This window comes from Salvelinus alpinus, chromosome 12 (assembly GCF_045679555.1).
Source record: "Salvelinus alpinus chromosome 12, SLU_Salpinus.1, whole genome shotgun sequence".
Classification (NCBI taxonomy): Eukaryota; Metazoa; Chordata; class Actinopteri; order Salmoniformes; family Salmonidae; genus Salvelinus; species Salvelinus alpinus.
The window spans coordinates 18,843,966-18,868,053 of record NC_092097.1 but is presented as its reverse complement, the minus strand read 5'-3'; the positions used below and the strand labels follow the sequence as shown (position 1 = coordinate 18,868,053).

The 24,088-nt window shown below is 44.9% G+C and overlaps 1 protein-coding gene across 3 annotated transcripts in view; it reads right to left on the bottom strand.

Moving 5' to 3' along the window:
• Nucleotides 1-24,088, bottom strand: part of LOC139535643 (prickle-like protein 2) — a 112,372-nt gene that overhangs the window by 12,826 nt on the left and 75,458 nt on the right. For 2 of the 3 annotated variants that reach the window (XM_071335255.1, XM_071335257.1), the window contains one exon: nucleotides 1,660-1,843. In XM_071335255.1, the coding sequence (XP_071191356.1) occupies nucleotides 1,660-1,843 (184 nt within the window). Of the gene's footprint in view, nucleotides 1-1,659; nucleotides 1,844-6,760; nucleotides 7,297-24,088 lie in introns of those variants that run through there. The other variant, XM_071335256.1, reaches the window with a different exon arrangement.

Sequence of the window (24,088 nt, the reverse complement as noted above, 5' to 3'; positions counted from 1 at the left end):
AGCAATAGTGAGTGTTTATTGGACATATCACACTTTAACAAAACACCATGGCAACAGCCTGCCACACATGGGCAAGAAGGGAGGACTGCCATTCCAAAGTACAATAAATGGTAACAGACTGCTATTCCCTTCAATGTAAGTGTAAAGGTTATCTTTACATCTACAAAAGCATGAAAAAATAAAAGCTTTAAGATTGAATTTCCTCTTGGATGACAAAAGCAGATTCTTCCCTATCTCTTATGACACTGCGTGATCTGCCTCTTCAACAGCAGAGACATCAGTAATGGCTGCTTTAGTAACATATTTGGTCTCAACTTCCCGTATCCTGGCAACTTCCTGCCATTTTATTAGCTCTGACACAGAGACAGAGACAGAGACAGAGAGAATGCATATTGGCTGGGCCTTCCTGAGACCAGAACAGTCAATAATGGCAGTCCTATAATAAATGAGTAAAAGCAATGTTCAGGAAACTCAGTTCCCTATGAATTAAAAACCAATAAACTCTGATACCTGGTTTCAGAGATAAAAAAAGCATGATTATTGTAGTTGGAATGCAGCTGAAATTCTTTGTCTCACATTGCTAATACAATTTTGTTACTGCACGAATCCAGACATTCATTACAGAGCAAGGGGAAATCATGTTTAGTTATTCCCACAGTCTTTGTGGACTGCTAAAATACGTAGTTACAGAATGGTGACTTGACACCAGTTGAGACTGAATAGCAGGCTCCTCCTGATGGAGCAGTGGGACTGTGTCCCTGAGGAGAAACCTACACCTGGATGGAGCTCAGATTCTACAGATTAACTGGTGGTATTCACCATCTCCCTCTGTGGCTGGGCAGGGCGTTGAAAAGTACCTCAATGGGTATCCTCCCCCCACCGTGCAAGGTCAAAAAACACATTTCTATGACTTGACTGACTTGTACATCAGGTTTGGAAGAGCTTAACTGTATACGTGGAAATCCAATGTACATAAGTAAGCAACCAGCAGTAAATCCTACAAACTACAGCCTATTTCCTCAATGCAAAGCCTCTCCTTTAACGGTAACATTCCCAGTCTCACTGCCCTACTGCTTTGGAAAGCCATCAGTCAGTCTATCCTCTTCGGTCTCCAGTTTGGCAGGCCGGTGTTCTGCTGCTTTTAAAGTGGAGCTTAATTGACTGGAGGTCACGTGACCCTTGGGGATGAAAAATGGCTGTGCTCAGTCATGCGCGACTGAAATGGGGGATGAGTTAACAGCGTATTGACCACCCCATTGCACAGGCAATAAGGCTTGCTTTCAGTTCATCAAGAAAATGAAACTCATATGTATAAAGGTTTCATTGTCCAATAAAAAAAACTCCCACACACGCACACCTTCGGTACACAAGGGCCTTGTGAAGATGGTTTCTTGGATGCTCACAGGCCATGTAATGTGTTTCTGCATATCCCAGCCTAGCAAAGTCAACAACGGGCTTGTGAAACCACGAGTAAACAGTTTGCAAGCAGAATGAATTAGATATTAATTCAAAACCCGGCATCATATAATCCTTGTAAACCAAATCGGCTTACTTGAACACCAAACACGCAACATAAGACGGTGAATTAAACTTTGATCCAACAGAGGAGATGGAATAGGGATATCAAACCCTGCTCCCCGGTGTGCGTGTCGATCATACCTGTTCAGGTTTGAGCCCCGGGGGCACCCAGGCATACTCCTCCAGCGCGCAGCCTGAGTCGTCGTCTGAGGTGGAGTTCCTCTGGAAGTCGTACATCAGCTTAGTGACGGTCTTCTCCATCTCCAGAGGCACGGCTGTCATCACATGCTCCTCAAGCCTGCACTTACAATGGACACAGATCTTCCTACAGGACACAGGGACAGAGAGCAGAGTTCAGCGACGAGTTATAAAAGCTTACAGTAGACACAGATCTTTCTTCAGGGAGGATAAAAGTGATCAACAGTTATCCATAGGCAAAGCTTAGAGTGGACACATGTCCAAGTGAATAGTGATATTAAACACTGTTGCTAACCAACCAGGACATATGTTTGGTACGTACGGCAAAATGTGGGTTGAGTTCAGAACTCTTCCGATGTCTATCTTTGTTTTGAGGGTTTTCTATTGCAAAGCAACGAAGCATGTGAAATTTAAACTCCACAATAGTTCAAGGGCCAGGGTTCAAATGTCAAGGTTTCCTGCTGCGCGTCTCACAGAGGAAGAAGGATCTCAGAGACATTCTAGCTCCCACAATTCTCTAGGTAACGCGAGTGAGGACATAATGACAAAGCGGGTAAGGAAATGATTCGCCAAGCAACTGACAGTGATGGAAAGCAGTACTGTAAATACACATTTCACCTCCTGTCTTTACAAGGTTACCTTCAAACTGTCTCAGATGCTCAGACAGGATAAAACTCTGTTCTCATTAATCAAGAACCAGACAACAGGTTAACAAACCCACACAAGGTATCCGTTTTGTTTGCATACAGAAGAACGATTGCAAATGTTTGTAAGAGTGTGGCGCTTTAGTTTTTATGTCCTTTTCAATCTAAGCAATCTAATATGTGCCCCCCCCCCCCCCCCCTTAAAAACAGAACAAACTGAAGTTGTGAACTAGGCTACACCCAGACACAGATACACATGGTGAAAGTCCTCTGTTAGGGCAGCAGACCCTGTAACCAGCAGACATTGGGTTAGCCTGCAGGTCATATCCACTAACCTCTGCTGCCCCTCAGGCAGCCAAACCCATAATCCAGCCAGACGTCTGGTGAGCAGCACAGGGTCAGAGGAACAGGGGCTTAAGGCTTCTTTGACGGCAAAAAGAAACAGAGGCTCTTACTGGGAACAGTGTAGTTAGCTAGGTACACCACCTGATATAGCCTCACCATCCAAAGAGCGTTTCTGCCTTTATAAACGGCAAACTAAACATTTGCATCTGCAATGGGTTGTTATTAACTAGTTATTTAAATGAGCATTCTGAAGTGAAATAGAGAGGTGGCTGATTACTATTGAGTAATGACAATGACATATGGTTTAGTAAAGACGGATTCCCCAATTACTTTAGTGGGAAACTTTCTGACATGTTAAAAATAGTTAAACTAGTGATGCATGTCTGGGGTCTAGTACATGTCTAAAAGGCAGATCTCTGCTTCTTCAATATCCTTTGGCAAGGGCAATCTACCTGAGCTCCTGGAGGCAATTGGCTTCAGAGACCAGTCTCCATGAATATTAAAGCAACATATACTGAAATGCCAAGATATCTAATCTATGAATACTGATGGAAGTGGTAAGTAGTAGGAGCCAGGCCTTGCAGACTAAGTCGTCAGCTCTCTGACAACCAGTCCATCCGTACAGTGGAGGGGAATAGATAATTAAACAGCCCATCCCAGAGGTAGGACACCTAGCCTGGGGCTAAAGCATCCGGAGTCCTCTCATTACAATACAGCAGTCCCCCATCATTACTAATGGATGTGTGATTAACAGGAGACAAACACACGTACTCGCATACACACACACACCGAATGTACGTTAGAACACAGCAGAGATGATTCAGGAAACCACGCCAAAAGAAACAAGAAAAAATTTAAATAAATATGCCACACACACATCTCCCACTCCTCTTGATGATAGCGGATTCCTTCTGCCTTTTTGGTGGCGAGCAGGCTTAGCGATAGGGGTTTAAATATAGCCTGGAGGAGTACATTGGGCCTGGAGGAGAGTGTTTCACACTGCATTCCTGGTTAGAGTAGTGTCTCGGTTTTAAAATGATACAGACAGAGGACTTACAAAACACCAAGCCAATGGTTCTCCTTGTCTTTGAGCTGGGCATGTGAGCAGGAGGGCTGGAGTCCCGTGAGACCCATGAGTCTCTCTCTCTCCAGATGGAGGCCATCGTCCAGTGATTCACCTCCCAAACATCTGATCTCCCTGCTTCAGAATTGGCAGAGATATGCCCAGGGCCTAAGCCTCTGATTTACAACATGCTGCACATGACTGGGATTTCCAGCCTGAAACACTATCCCATGTTACACTAGTCATCTACACGACTTCAATTAGTGGGAATTCAGTACTCTGGTAATACAAGTGCATCACCAACGCCTCCACGAAGGGAGGAGAATGAAGTAAATTAAGTAGACGGTTTCCCCTTTAAACATGACTAGCCTTTCCTCTCCTGGGGCAGGTAAAGTCTTCCATGGCCAGAGCACAGCAGGAACCCTTTACGGACTGGAAGGTATCCGAGAGGACAATAATCCCTGAGACGGATGTAAGCAGACAATCATTCACCACCGCAGTGTTAATCATCGCATCGCTCCTCCACATCTCCCCGGCAACAGCCAAGTTAAACAGCTACACTCTGACACACTGCACAGTCAGTAGACACACCAACCGCACAGGCTCAATCCACTGGTGAAACCGATGCCCAAGAAACTAGACTGACACACACACAAACAAGTTCTAACTAGACTAGAGATACGTACTGTATTTTATTAAGCATTATTTATTCACCACTCTGGATTTCTTAACCACCTACGGACTAGTACAACTCCTAAGGTACTGGTACAAATCCTCTGCCAACTGAGGGAATACTCAGGTTGGGTTGAGTGGTGGTGCCATTCATTTAACCCAACTTTAACAGGTACATCTGCCATAGGGTAAGTTGTCATTCAGGTTCGTAAACACCTCCTCTAAAGTGTGCAACACATCCACAACCCTCGTCTTCCTGAAAAACAGCCATGGAGTTGAGAGGGCTTGATGTGGTATTTGAAAAGAACCCCATCCCAGACTCATTCTGGAGTAGCTCTCAGAGCCAATGCTGCTTTTCATGGCATCATTCCGGACAGATTAGACACCATGTTTAAATGGCAGCCCAGAGGAGAGTTTGAGGAACAGCCGGAGGTAGGCAGCAGACAAATTTCTCTGCTGCTTTCCTTTTGCATGGAAAAGAGGAGGACATATTCTTTCTTTTTAACTGCCTTTTGTTCTCTGAGATCAGATTAACTTTTCCATTCAGCGCTATTAAGATTACATTCCTGAAAACCCTTGAACATGCAATGGTACTGTGTCAAAGGAAACAGTAACAAAGTATTTAGTCTTTGTTTGGCCTAATTTGGTTGTTTATTGAAGCATGCATGTTCAGCTTTAAAATCACTGAACTGCACAACATTCTGAAGAGGAATCAAACTCAAAGGCATTTGTTATTAGCAGCTAATTACTGGTGACTCGATCCAATATGTTCCATCTAATGGAGATTAGCCCTGCGAACACCTGACGCAATAAACTATAATCCATTCTCTCCAACACACACAGGCACCTGCAAGACAACACAGAATATGATAAGCAGCCACACACACACTGGACACTATCGCATAACATAGTTTGTCTCAGAGAAGTAGATTGGGGGGAAAAGGCCAGTCATCTCTCTACACTGCCTCTTTGTGATTTGTGCAGATTTAGAGTGGGAAGTGCAGGAAGTGAGCAAGGATTAGAGTTATGTAACATCTAACTGAGCATGATGCTTTTCAGCTACAGCAGCTTCATACCAGAAGATCATAGTAATTATTCATAAGTGTTTACTTGTTCGGTAACTGCTACATATGCATGGCAAGTCACAGAGAGGGCAGTTTTTTTCAGGCTCCTGAGACTTCAGTCCTCATATGGAACTGTAGCTATGGTTATCTCATGAGACTGTCAAACTGTCATTGGGGAACCCATCTGTAAAATTATCAGCAAGTTTGAAAAGCTGACAAACACAATTAGTCTAAATGAACTGAATGTAAAAATGTAATGGTGTTGAAAATGGATGGTCAAAAACGGACCTTTTGTATACCAAGACAGATGGTTGGTTGCCTATGAATTGAGGCAACCGGTAGTCTAGATGTTTCAGAGCAATACAGCCTGATATTTCCATTACCCCTGGACTCGTATCCAGCTGCTGGAGTGTCAATTATTCATTATTCAACAGTAAATCCGTTCATATGCTAATCCAAAATGACCTATCCTGACTCAATCAATCCCGCGTCCGGCCAGTGCCAGCTCATTAGAGGCAACACAACTAAATCTAATCCCACTGAAAGGCACTGGTTAGCTTGACCACGCACCACGAAGAGAAGAGGTATAATAACACACCCATTACAGAGGATAGCCTATGAATGAGAGGTGAAGATAGTGAGATTATTTATACTATTGCGTGCGAGAACACACTTTTCTTTTATTAAAGAATGATACGTTCCTAAGTAGTAGCACTAGCAATGGTAACATTTAGCCTACTTCTAAACCATGAACGCTTAATTGTCAAATACATTTAAACTCATAGCCCACTGATGTAGGTATGATTTTTGTTTAAATCGAGCACACCATGAGAGCCACATAGGCTACACTGTAGAACCCAGTGGCCAACACATGTAGCCTATCTTGCGGTGAGAAAATATCAAACCCATTTTCAAACACGACCTTTCAACCGCATTAACAGTTCACCCAGGCTGGCAGTTTTCTGTGAATTTTTCCTCGTAAACTAAACCAGTGGTTCCCAACCGGGGTAACTAGGACCCCTGAGGGTACTTTGCCTATCCACGGGGGGTACTTGAGAAGACTCACGAGACCATAGGTTTACTGGTAAAATGCAGATGAGGGCAGAATCACTGAACAAAACCACAATTTAAAAACCGAAATAGAGAGTGTCGTGAATGTTGGGACACAACAGGGCGCAAAGATAGCCTTGTCAACTGCGCAATAACAGCTTGATACAAAATAATGGAGCAACGGGTAGAATATAGGCTTTGCTTACCTTATTACAAAGTAGGTGAGAGGGAGAGCATGGCTCTGCTTCCGGTGATGTTAGTTTTCAAACACACTTTCATCATTGCAAGCCTTTTCATAGTCTAGGCTAGCCTACTATTCATGCGTCACAGTTTTACGAATCCTGCACTCTCACTCTCTGGTCCGTGCGAAGTCACAATATGTTCCTAGACTATTGTCCCCCTCGCTCCGCGAGTATTTTAGTCAAGCTGCTCCGCAAACACATCCGACAAGCGCACGGATTCTTGGAAGTAAAGCTATACGTATAGAAAAAAAACAATAAGTGGTTGAACATAAATACCCCTACAGTTAGTCCACCTACGTTGAGATAATGCAATAGCCTAAAATGTGTACATTCCGAAAAAATCCAAAACAATCATTTCGGAGGCAGCAACAGAAAACTAGAAAGTAAAAAAATGTTCCACAGGGACTTTTAGTGCGTAACCATACGGAGCGCTGAGCAGCGACTTACTCGCCTGAGTGCCTGGCTGAATAAGTGCCTGGCTGTCCTTGCCAGCACCACCACCTCCTCCCCTCCCGAATGCCAATGACCAACCGTGATGTCAGGAAATCACCGTCCTAACATTGGTATAATTAGCGGTGTGAATGACTGGTGTTTTGGAATCATTTGCATGCAAATTAAACCATTTCCCCGAATCAACTGCCCCCGGGCAATCAGCTAAGAGAGAGAGGGGGAGAAAAGGAATTGGCTGTGGGGTATTGGAGGTATAAGCCACTAAACAAAATGCATAACAATTACCAATATAATAGAGGAGAAGGGTCATAGCCTATGGCCTACAGAATACCAGTGTGGACTGGAGTAAGGTAATCAAACCGCCTTTTATTTCCCAATACACGGTAGTCTAAGAGGTCATTTTATATACTGCTTGGTTATCAAATGCTTATAAGCAGTTTATCAACAGATATATATTAAAAAAAACATTGTTACTAGGCCTCTGAAATAGCTCCCTGTCATTGACTACTTTCTGCAGGACCACAGAGGTGAACAATCGCTTCACCTTTCAGCTCATCCACATCAATGAACAGGAAGGAAATATGACAGGCAAGAACGTTTTTGAATACTAGGCTATTGTTGGGACAAAACTGTTCATAATTGACTGTACTTCCAATCTACACCGAAAAGATCCCAGAAATGTTTCATACGCACAAAAAGTGTATCTCTCTAATTTTATGCACAAATTTGTATTGATCCCTGTTAGTGAGCATTTTAGCTTTTGTCAAGATAATCCATCAACCTGACAGGTGTGGCATATCAAGAAGCTGATTAAACAGCATGATCATTACACAGGTGCACCTTGTGCTGGGAAAAATAAAAGGACACAAAAAATGTGCAGTTTTGTCACAGATGTCTCAAGTTGAGGGAGCATGTAATTGTATTTGCATTTATTATTGATCCTCATCCTCACTCCTGGGGTCCAGCAAAAGTAAGGCAGTTTATACAATTTTTAAAACATTACAATACATTCACAGATTTCACAACACACTGTGTGCCCTCAGGCCCATACTGCACCACTACCACAGATCTACAATACTAAATCCATATGTATGTATAGTGTGTATACTATCGTGTGTGTGTTTGTATGCATGTGTCTGTGCCAATGTTTGTGTTGCTTCACAGTCCCTGCTGTTCCATAAGGTGTTTTTTTATCGTTTTTAAAAAATCTAATTTTACTGCTTGTGTCAGTTACTTGATGTGGAATAGAGTTCCATCTAGTCATGGCTCTATGTAGTACTGTGTGCCTCCCATAGTCTGTTTGGGACTGTGAAGAGACCTCTTGTGGCATTTCTTGTGGGGTATGAATGGGTGTCCGAGCTGTGTGCCAATAGTTCAGACAGACAGCTCTGTGCATTCAACATGTCAATACCTCTCATAAATAAAAGTAGTGATGAAGTACGTCTCTCATCCACTTTCAGCCAGGAGAGATTGACATGCATATTATTAACATTAGCTCTCTGTGTACATCCAAGGGCCAGCCGTGCTGCCCTGTTCGGAACCAATTGCAATTTTCCTAAGTTCTTTTTTTTGTAGCACCTGACCACACAACTGAACTGTAGTCAAGGTGCGACAAAACTAGGGCCCTGTAGGACCTGCCTTGTTGATAGTGTTGTTAAGAAGGCAGAGCATCACTTTATTATAGACAGACTTCTCCCCATCTTAGCTACTACTGCATCAATATGTTTTGACCATGACAGTTTACAATCTAGGGTTACTGCAAGCAGTTTAGTCATCTCAACTTGCTCAATTTCCAGATTATTTATTACAAGAATTAGTTGAGGTTTAGGGTTTAGTGAGTGTTTTGTTCCATATACAATGCTTTTAGGTTTAGAAATATTTAGGGCTAACTTATTCCTTGCCATCCACTCAAACTAACTGCAGCTCTTTGAGTGTTGCAGTCATTTCAGTCGCTGTAGTAGCTGACGTGTATAGTGTTGAGTCACATACATACATAGACACTCTGGCTTTACTCAAAGTCAGTGGCATGTCGTTAGTAAAATTTAAAAAAAAGCAAGGGGCCTAAACAGCTACCCTGGGGAATTCATGATTATAACTGGATTATATTTGAGAGGCTTCCATTAAAGAACACCCTCTGTGTTCTGTTAGACAAGTAGCTCTTTATCCACATTATAGCAGGGGGTGTAAAACCATAACACATACGTTTTTCCAGAAGCAGACTATGATCGATAATGTCAAAAGCTGCACTGAAGTCTAACAAGACAGCCCCCCCAATAATTTTATCATCAATTTATCTCAGCCAATCATCAGTCATGATGACTGCAGGAATATCCACCTGAGCTGTTGCCAGATATTTCAATGTTAATTTCTCTACCAATCAATGTTGTGTTAGAGAATTTGTCAGTACGTCCAACCGGCCTCACAACTGCAGACCACGTGTAACCACGCCAGCCCAGGACCTCCACTTCCAGCTTCTGCACCTTCTGTGCGGAAAGGGGGCCAGGGTGCTGAGGAGTATTTCTGCCTGTAATAAAGCCCTTTTTGTGGGGAAAAACTAATTCTCTGATTGGCTGGGCCTTGCGCCCCATTTGGGTGGGATTGGCTCCCAAGAGGGTGGGCCTATGCCCTCCCAGGCCCACCCATGGCTCCAGCCTTCAAAGTCATGTGAAATCCATAAATTAGGGCCTAATGAATGTATTTCAATTGACTGATTTCCTTATATGAACTGTAACTCAGCAAATCTTAGTGTCACGTTCCTGACCTTATTTCCTTTGTTTTGTCTTTGTTTAGTTGGTCAGGACGTGAGCTGGGTGGGCATTCTATGTTATGTGTTTCTATGTTGGGTTCATTCAACTAGCCTGATATGGTTCTCAATCAGGGGCAGGTGTTTTACGTTTCCTCTGATTGAGAACCATATTAAGGTAGGCTGTTCTCACTGTTTGTTTGTGGGTGATTGTTCCTGTGTCAGTGTTTGTGCCACACGGGACTGTTTCGTTCGTTCGTTCGTGTGTACGTTCCTGTTCGTGCGTTCTTGTTTTATGTTCTCAAGTACAGGTCTGTTCACGTCGTTTTTGTTATTTTGTCAAGTGTTCTTCGTGTTCGTCTTTCACAAATAAATATACTATGGATACATACCACGCTGCGCCTTGGTCCACTCTTTCACGTAATGACGATCGTGACAGAATCACCCACCAACCAAGGACCAAGCAGCGGGGTAACAGGCAGCGGCAGCAGGAGCAGAGTCTGGATTACACTACGTGGGAGGAGATCGACAGGTGGGCGATCGACCCAAGGAGAATGCCGGAGCCCGCCTGGGATTCTCTGGCGCAGTGTGAGGAGGGATACCGGCGAATGGAGGCAGCACGACGACGCGGTAGGAAGCCTGTGAGTCAGCCCAAAAAAAATCTTGGGGGGGAGGGGGCTACAAGGGAGTGTGGCGAAGTCAGGTAGGAGACCTGCGCCAACTCCCCGAGCTTACCGTGGAGAGCGAAAGTACGGGCAGACACCGTGTTATGCGGTAAAGCGCACGGTGTCTCCTGTACGTGTGCTTAGCCCGGTGCGGGTTATTCCACCTCCCCGCACTGGCCGGGCTAGATTGAGCATTGAGCCAGGTGCCATGAAGCCGGCTCAACGCTTCTGGTCTCCAGTGCTTCTCCTCGGGCCGGCATACATGGCACCAGCCTTATGCATGGTGTCCCCGGTTCGCCAACACAGCCCAGTGCGGGTTATTCCACCTCCCCGCACTGGTCAGGCTACGGGGAGCATTCAACCAGGTAAGGTTGGGCAGGCTCGGTGCTCAAGGGAGCCAGTATGCCTGCACGGTCCGGTATATCCGGCGCCACCTCCCCGCCCCAGTACCACCAGTGCCAACACCACGCACCAGGCTTCCTGTGCGTCTCCAGAGCCCTGTTCCTCCTCCACGCACTCTCCCTGTGGTGCGTGTCTCCAGCCCAGTACCTCCAGTTCCGGCACCACGCACCAAGCTTCCTGTGTGTCTCCAGAGCCCTGTGCGCCCTGTTGCTGCTCCCCGCAATAGCCTTAAGGTGCGTGTCCTTAGCCCGGTACCACCAGTTCCGGCACCACGCACCAGGCCTACTGTGCGCCTCAGCCGGCCAGAGTCTGCCGTCTGCCCAGTGCCGCCTGCGCCGCCCGTCTGCCCAGTGCCGCCTGCGCCGCCCGTCTGTCCTGAGCCTTCAGAGCCGCCCGTCTGTCCTGAGCCTTCAGAGCCGCCCGTCTGTCCTGAGCCTTCAGAGCCGCCCGCCAGACAGGAGCGGCCAGGGCCGCCCGCCAGACAGGAGCGGCCAGGGCCGCCCGCCAGACAGGAGCGGCCAGGGCCGCCCGCCAGACAGGAGCGGCCAGGGCCGCCCGCCAGACAGGAGCGGCCAGGGCCGCCCGCCAGACAGGACCTGCCAGTGCCGTCAGCCAGCCAGGACCTGCCAGTGCCGTCAGCCAGCCATGACCTGCCAGTGCCGTCAGCCAGCCATGACCTGCCAGTGCCGTCAGCCAGCCATGACCTGCCAGTGCCGTCAGCCAGCCATGACCTGCCAGTGCCGTCAGCCAGCCATGACCTGCCAGTGCCGTCAGCCAGCCATGACCTGCCAGAGTCGTCACTCAGTCAGGAGCTGCCCCTCAGTCCGGTGCTGCCCCTCAGTCCGGTGCTGCCCCTCAGTCCGGTGCTGCCCCTTAATCCAGTGGGGTTAATATGGTGGGTAGCCATTAGGAGGAGGCCACGGAAGCGGGGATTAACTATGGTGGGGTGGGGACCTCGTCCAGAGCCAGAGCCAGAGCCGTGGACAGATGCCCACCCAAACCCTCCCCTATAGGTTCAGGTTTTGCGCACCTCGGGGGGGGGGGGGGGGGGGGGGGTACTGTCACGTTCCTGACCTTATTTCCTTTGTTTTGTCTTTGTTTAGTTGGTCAGGACGTGAGCTGGGTGGGCATTCTATGTTGTGTGTTTCTATGTTGGGTTCATTCAACTAGCCTGATATGGTTCTCAATCAGGGGCAGGTGTTTTACGTTTCCTCTGATTGAGAACCATATTAAGGTAGGCTGTTCTCACTGTTTGTTTGTGGGTGATTGTTCCTGTGTCAGTGTTTGTGCCACACGGGACTGTTTCGTTCGTTCGTTCGTGTGTACGTTCCTGTTCGTGCGTTCTTGTTTTATGTTCTCAAGTACAGGTCTGTTCACGTCGTTTTTGTTATTTTGTCAAGTGTTCTTCGTGTTCGTCTTTCACAAATAAATATACTATGGATACATACAACACTGCATATTGGTCCGATCCTTGCTCATCCTCAGACGAGGAGGAGGACAAGCGTTACACTTAGACAATTGTTGCGTTTATATTTTTGTTCAGTATGTTTTATTTATTTTTTATTTAACCTTTATTTAACTAGGCAAGTCAGTTAAGAACTAATTCTTATTTACAATGATGGCCTAGGAACAGTGCCTTGTTCAGGGGCAGAACAACAGACTTTTACTTTGTCAGCTCGGGGATTCGATCTAGCAACCTTTCGGTTACGCTCTAACCACTTGTCGCCCCAAAGTATATATTCACATCATAGTAAAACAACTTGATAGCCAATGTAGAAAAATTGATATATAGGCCTAAGCATATCAGTGTAACGACTGGGTCCTAGGGGTCTGTTTGAGAACAAAATAAATAGTTCCACTTTTAGAATGAAATCAGTGTATCCCGTTACAAACCAAAATATATACTTGACTTAACTATGTTTAGTCAGTCACAATTAGTTGTCGCATTTGGAGAGGTGATTTGGTATTGAAAGGTTTATTTGTGGACTCAAACCAGATTACTTACATCTTGGCTATTTTGAGCCATCGTAATCTTACAAACACTTGCACAGCTCTAAGGCTGTAATGCTATCCAAGCTCCTTACCAGAATTAGTGTTAGGAGTCTTTAACAATGTCCGAATACTGCTGCTAATTTGCTTATTTGTTTTGCATTGAATGGGTCGAGAGAGGGAAAATTATGACCAAACCCAACAAAATAGATGTATTTCTGGTGAAATATGCTTAACGGATTTATGGTTAATTTCGAAGGAAAACAGTATAATGAGGGGGAGTTAGTAATTAAATCAAGATGTGTTTATTTTTCCTCAAATGCCTCCTCGGCAGTGTTTTAGCAGAGGAAAAAGGAAAGTAAAAAAACTAAACAGAACTCGTTGAGACAGTTTGTGAAGCTGCTAAAAACTGCTGGTGGCTCTGGACAACTTTCTCAGTTTGAGGAAGTTGCAGTCGTCTTTCTGTTCTCCTTTACCTCCTGGAGTCAGCCTACAGCTTTCTCTCCCCATGCTGCATGTCTGGCCTGGATTCCCCCTTCACACGTGGCGGAGCGCCTCTCCCTGACTGCCAGTCTTTAGCCCCACATACAAGTACACAATCCCAACCCCTTTACCAACACAAGAGTATCAATTACCCCTCACCCTGTATTTAAGGCCTTTCCACAGGCTTTAATGAGGAACTGTAAGTGACAGCGTCCCCACTTCACAGCTGCAGAGTGGGTGAACTGGTCTGGGGCCTGTTGCTGCTTCATATGGGCTTTAGCCTTTCCCCAATAAACTGATCCAGGGCCTAGTTCCTTTACTGCTCTAATAAAAACATAGGGGCCAGCTTGGGGAACATGCCATGGGTAACATTTACTTTAGTGCCTCTGGATGGTCATTTTAGTTAAGGAGAACAGGTTTACTCCCTTCTAAAGCATTAGCATATCAGTGACTTTGTCCCGATCAAAGAGGATGAACGATAGTATAAACAAGCCATTTGAAATATGTTTTATAGTTGCACTTCCTGAGAGGATCTTATTTCTTTCTGAATTGTGTGCATTCTTATTTTTTTTATATACACTGAACAAAAATATAAAACGCAACATGCAACAATTTCAAAGATTTACAGTTCATATAAGAAAATATCAATCAATATAAATAAATTAATTAGGCCCTAATCTGGATTTCACATGACTGGGAATACAAATATGCATCTGTTGGTCACAGATAATAATAATAACAATAATCATTTTAAAAAGGTAGGGGCGTGGATAAAAAAGTCAGTATCTGGTGTGACCACCAGTTGCCTTTCTCAGCATGACACATCTCCTTCACATATAGTTGATCAGGCTGTTGATTGTGTCCTGTGAAATGTGGTCCCACTCCTCTTCAATGGCGAAGTTGGATATTGCCGGGAACTGGAACACGATGTCGTACACGTCAATCCAGAGCATCCCAAACATGCTCAATAGGTGATATGTCTGGTGAGTATGCAGGCCATGAAATAACTGGGACATTTTCAGCTTCCAGGAATTGTGTCCAGATCCTTGCGACATGGGGCCGTGCATTATCATGCTGAAACATGCGGTGATGGAGCAGATGAATGGCACGTCACTGGCCTCAGGGTCTTGTCACAGTATCTCTGTGAATTCAAATTGCCATCAATAAAATGCAATTGTGTTCGTTGTCCGTAGCTTATATCTGCCCATACCATAACCCCACCTCCACCACGGGGCACTCTGTTCACAACGTTGACATCAGCAAACTGCTCACCCACACAACGCCATACACGCTGTCTGCCATCTGCCCTGTACAGTTGAAACCGGGAGTCATCCATGAAGAACACCACTTCTCCAGCCAGCCAGTGGCCCTGGAAGGTGAGCATTTGCCCAGTGAAGTCGATTATGACATCAAACTGCTGTCTGGACAAGACCCTACTGAGGATGACGAGCAGGCAGATGAGCTTCCCTGAGACGATTTCTGACAGTTTGTGCAGAAATTCTTCATTTGTGCAAACCCACAGTTTCATCAGCTGTCCGGGTGGCTGGTCTCAGTAAGTCCCACAGGTGACGATGCCTGATGTGGAGGTCCTGGGTTGGCGTGGAGGTCCTGGGCTGGCGTTAGATAGTATGAGGGAAAGGAAGTTGAATCTAACCTTGTTTCCAGCCTCAGATAGGGGGTTGGAGTAATTCCCCAAATCTCTGCTACTACCGTTACCAGTCTCTTCCAGCAGGCTCAGCCAAGTACTAAGGGGAACTAAGGCTGTGGATGGATACTCAACTCAGCTCAAGAGCACTTCTACAATAATGCTCCCAGCAGATAAGTGATTATTATATTATTATATATATTTTTTTTATATAGAGAGGAAAAAGGGGGGAAAGGAATAATGAGAAGAGTAGCCAGTTTGGCTGAAATTAGAATCCGTCCGTCCTTCCGTCTAGTGGCCCTGCTATAGCCAGGCTGGGGAAGTCATTAGGCCACAGGGAGAGCGTGTGTTCTCCTGCTCTATGCATGGAAGGGGCCTGGGCTCTGGAGTGACCTTGAGGAGAGGCTCTTAAGGGGCAGGCTATTTCAGCCCTTGCTGGCCCACTTACAACAAGAGCTCTTCAGCGTGAAGAAACGTGTTGCTAGGGCCCCATCCATCAAGCCATCCATCTCAAGCCACAGACAGCCTGGCTCTCAGGGGCTGTGGAGCACGTTCCTCAGTGTACAGTACATTACCCTACCCCCGTCTCTCTGTGAGCTTTCCCAGTCCTACATGTGGATTCAGATTCAAAACATAACTGGGTCACGTTTGCCTCCGGCTGAAAAAGGTGTGGGAGTCAGTAAAAAGGTATGTGTAGAAGATGCAAAGGGAAATGTCAACTGATAAACATGAGCAATTGAGAGAGAAATTATTTTGCATCAACGTGAAGTAAGAAATTGGAAAAGCCTCTTCAGTGAACAGCCTGCTGTCTAATCCTCCCACACCAAACATCCTAGGGCTGTTTTATGACTAAGCTCCCATACATCCTCCAGCGGGAGGATTTAAATCAAATCAAATTGTATTAGTTGCATACCCAGATTTGCTATCGTTATCGCAGGTGCAGCACGAAATGCTTGTGTTTCTAGCGCCAACAGTGCAGTATACCTAGCAATACACACAACAAGAAATTAGGAAATATCAGAATGAGCAATGTCAGTGTCTGGTCGGTATGTATGTATGTATGTATGTATGTATGTATGTATGTATGTATGTATGTATGTATATATATATATATATATTGTATAATGGTGTGTATAGACAGTATATGAATAGAAAAGGTGTGTACAGCAGTAGTTATATAGGATGAGCCTTGACTAGAATACAGTATATACACATGAAGTGTGTAAAACGTATGTAAACATTATTAAAGTGACCAGGGTTCAATGACTATGTACATAGGGCAGCAGTCTCTAAGGCTGGTCGCTCCCATTCAGTCAGACTGCAGGGTTCTGGAACACCGCAGAGTTCTGTTCTAGAACCTTCTCCTCCTTGGAGCTCCTCAGCCCTCTCCCCTCTCCCTGCAAGCGCCACAGTTGCCATATGGAGAGGAGAGGAGTGACCAGATGTTTCATTCATAATAGATATGATCAGCCTCATTAGGGTGACCACAGCAGAGCTACAACAGCAGCAGCTTGATACATGATATTGTCCCATTCTGTCAGTATACTAAAGCCTCAGATGTACTCTACAACACCACAGCCAGCTATGCAGAACAACAGTACTGTACATATTGCTAATGCATACCGCTTGAAGAGAGGAATAGAAGATGCCAAATTGAACACAGTCTGTGGTCTAGGAAGGGGAGTACAACTCCCCAGTGATCTAAACACAGCCAACGTGTGTGATTACCGTCTCCTGTTTTAGCCAATCACCTGGGTCGTGCTCCACTTTCTTCAGAGTCTCCTGTAATGGTTTAAACCTCAGCAATTCAAACCTCTAGTTAAATAAACCCTTGCTTAAGTATGCCATGTTTAAATATTTAGTTGAGAAAGACTGGCTGGAAGGAGAGAAGGATCAGTCAAACAGTCGTGGGTCTGCCTGAGGGGGTTCTGTCCGTCCATTATTGTCAGGGACCAGGAGGGAGAACAGTGCTCTGCTTATGTCCACTTACAGCTCCATTTGATTTTCAATTTGTTATCAACACAATTCAAGGCCATGGCAGAACATTCCTCAGACAACTGTCTAGAGGAGAGTTTCCTCCTTGCTGTTCCACAAATAATAAAATCCAGTAGACTAAGAAAACAGAAGATATACGTTTATTACGTTTTTATAACTGCCATTTTAAATCTGTCACATTTGTGCCGATAAGGGTACACCTCTAAACTTAGAAAGACGACAAGTGGCAATTAATGTGTACTGGCAAAAAATACCATATAGGGCTCTTGCTTTCTTAAAGGCGTGCACGCTCACATACACACTGCAGTCTGGTAAATGTATCACGGTTAGGGATCAGGGAAGGCGTGGACCCGAGTCCAGGATGGACTGCTATAGCTTCCTGTTACAGGAGAGCGAGCGAGAGAGAGAAAACAAGAGAGCGAGACAGAGAAACTTTGAGAAAGCCAGGACACTCTCATTCATCTGCTAAGAAAAATATTACCCTTGGCTCCTGTTTTAAATACCTTTGTAATTTGCAATAGCAAATATAAAACCACTGAAAAATCAGATCAGAGTCCAATCAGCCTATTACTTGCCTGTTACAAACACCAAGCTCCAGTCAGTTCAATGGGTTGGTGTGTGTGTGTCAAAATACGATTGGTTAGAAGCTTGTCGTACAGGACCAATCTGCTACTGTAAACCCCATCTGAATATACACAACAAGAAATGAGGAAATATCAGAATGAGCCATGTCTACCCAGGAATAAAAAACAGACCTGGTTTCTTCACTAATCCATGTCTACCCAGGAATAAAAAACAGACCTGGTTTCTTCACTAATCCATGTCTACCCAGGAATAAAAAACAGACCTGGTTTCTTCACTAATCCATGTCTACCCAGGAATAAAAAAACAGACCTGGTTTCTTCACTAATCCATGTCTACCCAGGAATAAAAAACAGACCTGGTTTCTTCACTAATCCATGTCTACCCAGGAATAAAAAAACAGACCTGGTTTCTTCACTAATCCATGTCTACCCAGGAATAAAAAAACAGACCTGGTTTCTTCACTAATCCATGTCTACCCAGGAATAAAAAACAGACCTGGTTTCTTCACTAATCCATGTCTACCCAGGAATAAAAAACAGACCTGGTTTCTTCACTAATCCATGTCTACCCAGGAATAAAAAACAGACCTGGTTTCTTCACTAATCCATGTCTACCCAGGAATAAAAAACAGACCTGGTTTCTTCACTAATCCATTTCTACCCTTCAGCTTTCACCTCAATAATCCAACCTTAAGCCTTTCACTTGGATAACTTTCTCACGGGGGACTTATATGCTTTTAGTACTACAGGCTATTCTGAAATAAAAATGTATTTAATTGATAGAGATTTTGCAGAATAAGTGAAGGTGTAAGAATAAGTGAAGGTGTGTAGAGCCAGGAATAAATAGAGTTGTCTGTTATGAACAGATTAAACTAGATGAAGAGAAAAGGGGGGATTTAAAACACTTCAACCTGATTTCAGAGCCAGCAGAACAAAAGGCCCAGAGCTTATCTAAGTGGTCAATAAAGTCATAAAGAGGATGACTTCCGAACCGCACAGCATAGGTTCTGGGAGGAGGAGGGGGGGTCCTCATCCAATTAACAGTGTTTCATCTCAACCAACCCTGAAATAAAACAACCACCCATCCAATTCACCAACTAATAAAAGGATTTTAATTATCCGATTTCCTGCATCAAGCTGTGATCGATGATGAGCCGATGACACACAAGCTCCATGTCGATATGACCACCGCTGCTTTCTCCACAGGGGCGGTCTGGTCCAGCTCCGGTAGCAGTTATGGATTGGTAACTGAAGAGGGATTGGCAGTTCTAGGATCTTTGGAATGAGCTGTGGATTTCTGTTACCAGACACAGAGTGAGTGTGACCCCACCACTCAACAGCGTAGTGTTGAGACTGATTGGAGGTCTGAGACAGCACTAAGGAATAGATAGATGACTCATTTAGAATCCACGTGTACTGTGTAATCATGAAAACTCAGAACACACAGACATGCACAAATACACACACACACACACGTTGCAGACAGTCCAACAAAAGGTGGAGGTATTGAGACAATCAGGAGCCCCTCCACCACGTCTTTCCCCGCTCCCCACTGTAGCTCCTATTACCCCCCTCATGTAGACTTGGAAATCAGTGAGAGAGCAACACCCTGAGAGGAACTAAATGACCCTGGCACAAGGCTGTTCATAACAGCCAGCCTGCCATTCGCCCCTGTTTATTTGAACTGTGAACCACACCGTGTATGTGTGTATAGAGGGGGAGGGCGAAGCCGGCTATTATAAAGTAAATCCTGTGTCCTGCCCCTTTCACACTCTGAGCACGTTTATCTCCCCGCAGGCGCCCGGCGCTCCTGTGGTTCTCCAGGCACAGACAGTCCTCTGTGTGCCCAGCCAGGGCTGCACAGCAAAGGCATGGAGAGAACAAACACCCCCTGCCCTCCTGGAGCCCCAGAGCCCAGACACAGGACATGCTGTGACCCACATATGGGAAGCCCTCTCAGCATTGGACTACCGCCTGCTAGGCCCTCTCCTGCCCCCTCCACTCACTGCACAATGCCAGTGATTATGTATGGAGATTATTCAAAGCAGTCCCTGTGATGGAGGGAGACTGGAGGAACAGTGTGTTTGGGATTTGGTTCTTGGTAACAGTGCCTGGGGGTAGTGGAGGATGAGAGACTGTATCATAAATGAACCCACTGTTTTAATCCACAGCCTGGAAGGACTGTGCTACCAACCCAGATACCATAAGATCTCAAACAACTCTAGGAACATGCACACCCAAACTGAAGAGATACATGTACAATATTGAGTTCCCTCCGTAGTTTTCGGAGTTCACTTATTGCAGGGATGGGGGGGGGGGGGGGGGGGGGGTGTAAATGTACTGAGATCTAAAATAGCAGACATTTACCTTGTCTGACATTTCTGAAGTACTGGTGGGCTGTGAATCTGCTGCTGTCGCTAACTGTCGCTATTTCTAACCCTCATCTATCCATGTGTGGGTTGCTTTTAAATAGCACCACATAAATCAATGGAAATAAAAAAAGACTTCACTCTGATGACGTGGTAATATTGACCAGGAAAACCAGATAGCAATGCTCTCGCATTCTACATAGGCCTCCAATATGAATCTGATGTGTCAGGCTCAACCCCTTCTCCGTTATACGCTAGTTAGACACAGTGTAAATATTCAATCATTAGAAAAGTATAACGTTGCATATTTGCTACTGAACGTCAGCTGAGGTCTGTTTAGGGCTAATAAGAAAACAAACAAATAATCAGCAGCACACTTTTCCTTCTGAAGACTTCAATCCACTTTAGATTCCCCCGAAAGCCCCTTTGACTCTTAAACTTGGCTTTAACATTTACATTTTAGGAATTTAGCTGACGCTCCTATCCAGAGCGACTTACAGGAGCAATTAGGGTTAAGTGCCTTGCTTAAGGGCACTGACAGATCTTTTACCTAGTCGGCTTGGGGATTCAAACCAGCAACCTTTCTGTTACTGGCCCAACGCTCTTAATGTTTATGATACAGCCTTCGTGCCACTGCTCTGCCAGCCAGAAGACAGCGCTGCCTGGTGTCCAGTTGAATCACCCTTAGCCTGCCCACCCAGCCTTAAGGAGGACGAGGAGGTCAGAGAAAACAGACTGGCAGAGAGAGAGAAAGAGAGGGAGAGAGAGACAGACAAACAGAGAGAGAGTGAATAAGAGCGAGAAGAGAGAGAGGAGGGGGAGAGAGAGAGAGCACGAGAGAGGTCATTTATCCGACTTGCTCAAAATCAAATCCTGTTGCTACCTAAACTCCATTGATTACTCACGAAAACGCAGACCCTTTCATGTGGACATAGGGGAGGTTAACCATTTCATATCAATACAGCTTCAGTTTCTTTAGATAGTGTAAATGGATGGATTGTCACAGAAAATGGATAGATAAATACAGAAATAAAGACAAGCCGTATAAGATGCCTTCCACATTAGAAAAGGACATGAGTGAGCACATTTGTTGATGACATAGCATGAGTCTGAGGGTTGCACAAAAAAGCTGAACACGTGAACCCTGCCATCTGGGATGCATTTAGTATACATGTGCAAATGATTACATATTTCCCAAAAAGAACATTTGAGAAGTCTTTAACCTTTTGACACAAATTTGAATTTGTTATTTTCTGACTTAAGCATTAGTAAGCAAAGTATAGTGTCTGCCAAACAAAGAGATAGATTCAGAGACAGAAGAGAGAGGGACAGCGAGAGAGAGACAGCGACATTGAATGAGCGAGAGGGACAGAGAGAGAGCGAGAGAGGGGGGGGAGAGACACAGAGAGACAGAGAGGGGGACAGAGAGAGAGAGAGACACAGACAGAGAGAGAGAGAGACACAGCGACATTGAAAGAGAGAGACACAGAGAGACACAGCGACATTGAAAGAGCGAGAGGGACAGAGAGAGACAGAGAGAGACAGAGAGAGAGAGAAATTGGATTTATACCAAAACATAGCATGACTGATCATATTTACACCCTACACACCCTGATAGGTAAACATGTCCATCAAAATAATACCAAAATATACACTTGCTTTATTGACTTCCAAAAAGCATTTGATTCTATTTGGCATACAGGACTGTTCTACAAAATTATTGAAAGTGGTGTGGGGGGTAAAACATATGACATAATTAAATCAATGTATACTGGTAATACGTGCAGCATTAAAATTGGCAAGAAAAGAACAGAATTCTTTAACCAGGCGTGGGGCCTTCGCCAGGGTTGCAATCTGAGCCCTGCACTCTTGAATATTTACATCAATGAATTGCCCACTATTCTAGAAAAATCCTCAGCCCCTGGTGTTAGTCTCCACAATTCAGAGGTTAAATGCCTCCTCTTCGCAGATGACCTGCCACCCACAGCACATGGCCTACAGCAGAGCCTGGACCTGCTAGAGCAGTACTGCCAGACCTGGGCCCTGGCAGTAAACCCCAAAAATACTAAAATAATGATTTTCCAGAGAAGATCCAGATCTCAGGGAATTAGACAAAGTTCTCAATTGGTACAAAATATATAGAGTACTGCACACACTACAATTACTTAGCTTTAAAAATGGACACCTTAATGAGGCAGTGAATGAACTGAGAGAGAAAGCACGCAGGGCATTCTACGCCATTAAAAAAACAAATTGAAATACCTATTAAAATTTGGCTAAAACTAATTGAATGTATCATTGAACCAATTGAACTTTATGGCAATGAGGTGTGGGGTCCACTTGCAAAACAAGATTTCACCAAATGAGACAAACACCCCATTGAAACCCTGCATGCAGAGTTCTATAAGATTCTGCTACATGTCCAGAGGAAAACTACAAACAATGCATGCAGGGCAGAAGTAGGTCAATATCCACCATTAATAAAAACTCAAAAAAGAGCAATTAAGTTTTGGAAACATCTAAAATACAGTGACCCCTTCTCATATCATTACCAAGCCCTGCAATGCCAAGAGCTGAGCAAAGAAAAGAGTCCCCTCATCCAGCTGGTCTTGGGGCTGAGTTCACAAACCTGTTCTATGAACACACTGAAGCCTCAGGACCAGAACATCCAACCAATCAGAATAAACCAAATTACAACACAGTCAAAACAAAATTGGGAAACACAAGCACAAAGCAAACTGCAGTGCTATCTGGCCCTAAATCGACAGTACACTGTGGCTACTATTTGACCATGGTTACTGATCAAAACCTTTGAAAAACCTTGACAAAGACTCGGTGGGCACAACCTTGCCATTGAGAAGGGTAGACACAGGAAAACCTGGCTCCCTGTAGAGGAAAGGTTATGCAACCACTGCACAACAGCAGAACCTGAGATAGAGCTGCATTTCTTGACATAATGTAAAAAATATAAAACAATTAGAGTGTCATTTCCCCAAAGTTGAAACCCTTATTCAACGTTTCAAAGACCTCTCGGATGAGAATAGGCTACCCGTCCTGTTGGGGGAGGACACAGAGAACTGTGGGTTGGCAGCGCACTACATTGCTGCCTGCCATAAGATGAGGGACAGTGTCTGACAGACCAATCAACCTGCACATGTCCTCTACTGTATGCTTATTGTTAATGTTCAATGTATGATTATTTTGACCCTTGGTTACTGTTGTTACTGTTGTCCCGTTGACAATTTTGATTCTTATTATCTTAAAATTGTAAATATCCAAAGTAAGCTTTGGCAATATGTACATTGTTACGTCATGCCAATAAAGTGAATTGAAAGAGCGAGAGAGCGAGAGAGCGAGAGAGCGAGAGAGACAGAGAGAGACAGAGAGAGACAGAGAGACACAGAGAGAGACAGAGAGAGAGAGACAGAGAGAGAGAGAGGCAGAGAGAGCGAGGCAGAGAGAGCAAGACACACAGAGCGAGAGAGAGAGAGACACAGAGAGAGAGAGAGCGCGAGACAGAGAGAGAGAGCGAGACAGAGAGAGAGACACAGAGACACAGAGAGACAGAGACAGAGACAGAGACAGAGAGAGAGAGAGAGAGACAGACAGACACACAGAGACAGAGAGAAAGCGAGAGACAGACAGAGAGCGAGAGACGGACAGAGAGAGCGAGAGACGGACAGAGAGAGCGAGAGACGGACAGAGAGAGAGGGGGGGAAGGGGGACAGAGCAAGAGAGACACAGCGAGAGAGAGGGACAGAGAGAGAGAGAGACAGAAAGAGATTCCCAAACCTTCCATTATAAAGCCATCCCCTACAGAGACATGAACCTGGAGAACAGTCCCCTAAGCAAACTAGTCCTGGGGCTTTGTTCACAAACGCAAACAGACCCCACAGAGCCTCAGGACAGCAACACAATTAGACCCAACCAAATCATGAGAAAACAAAAATATAATTACTTGACACAT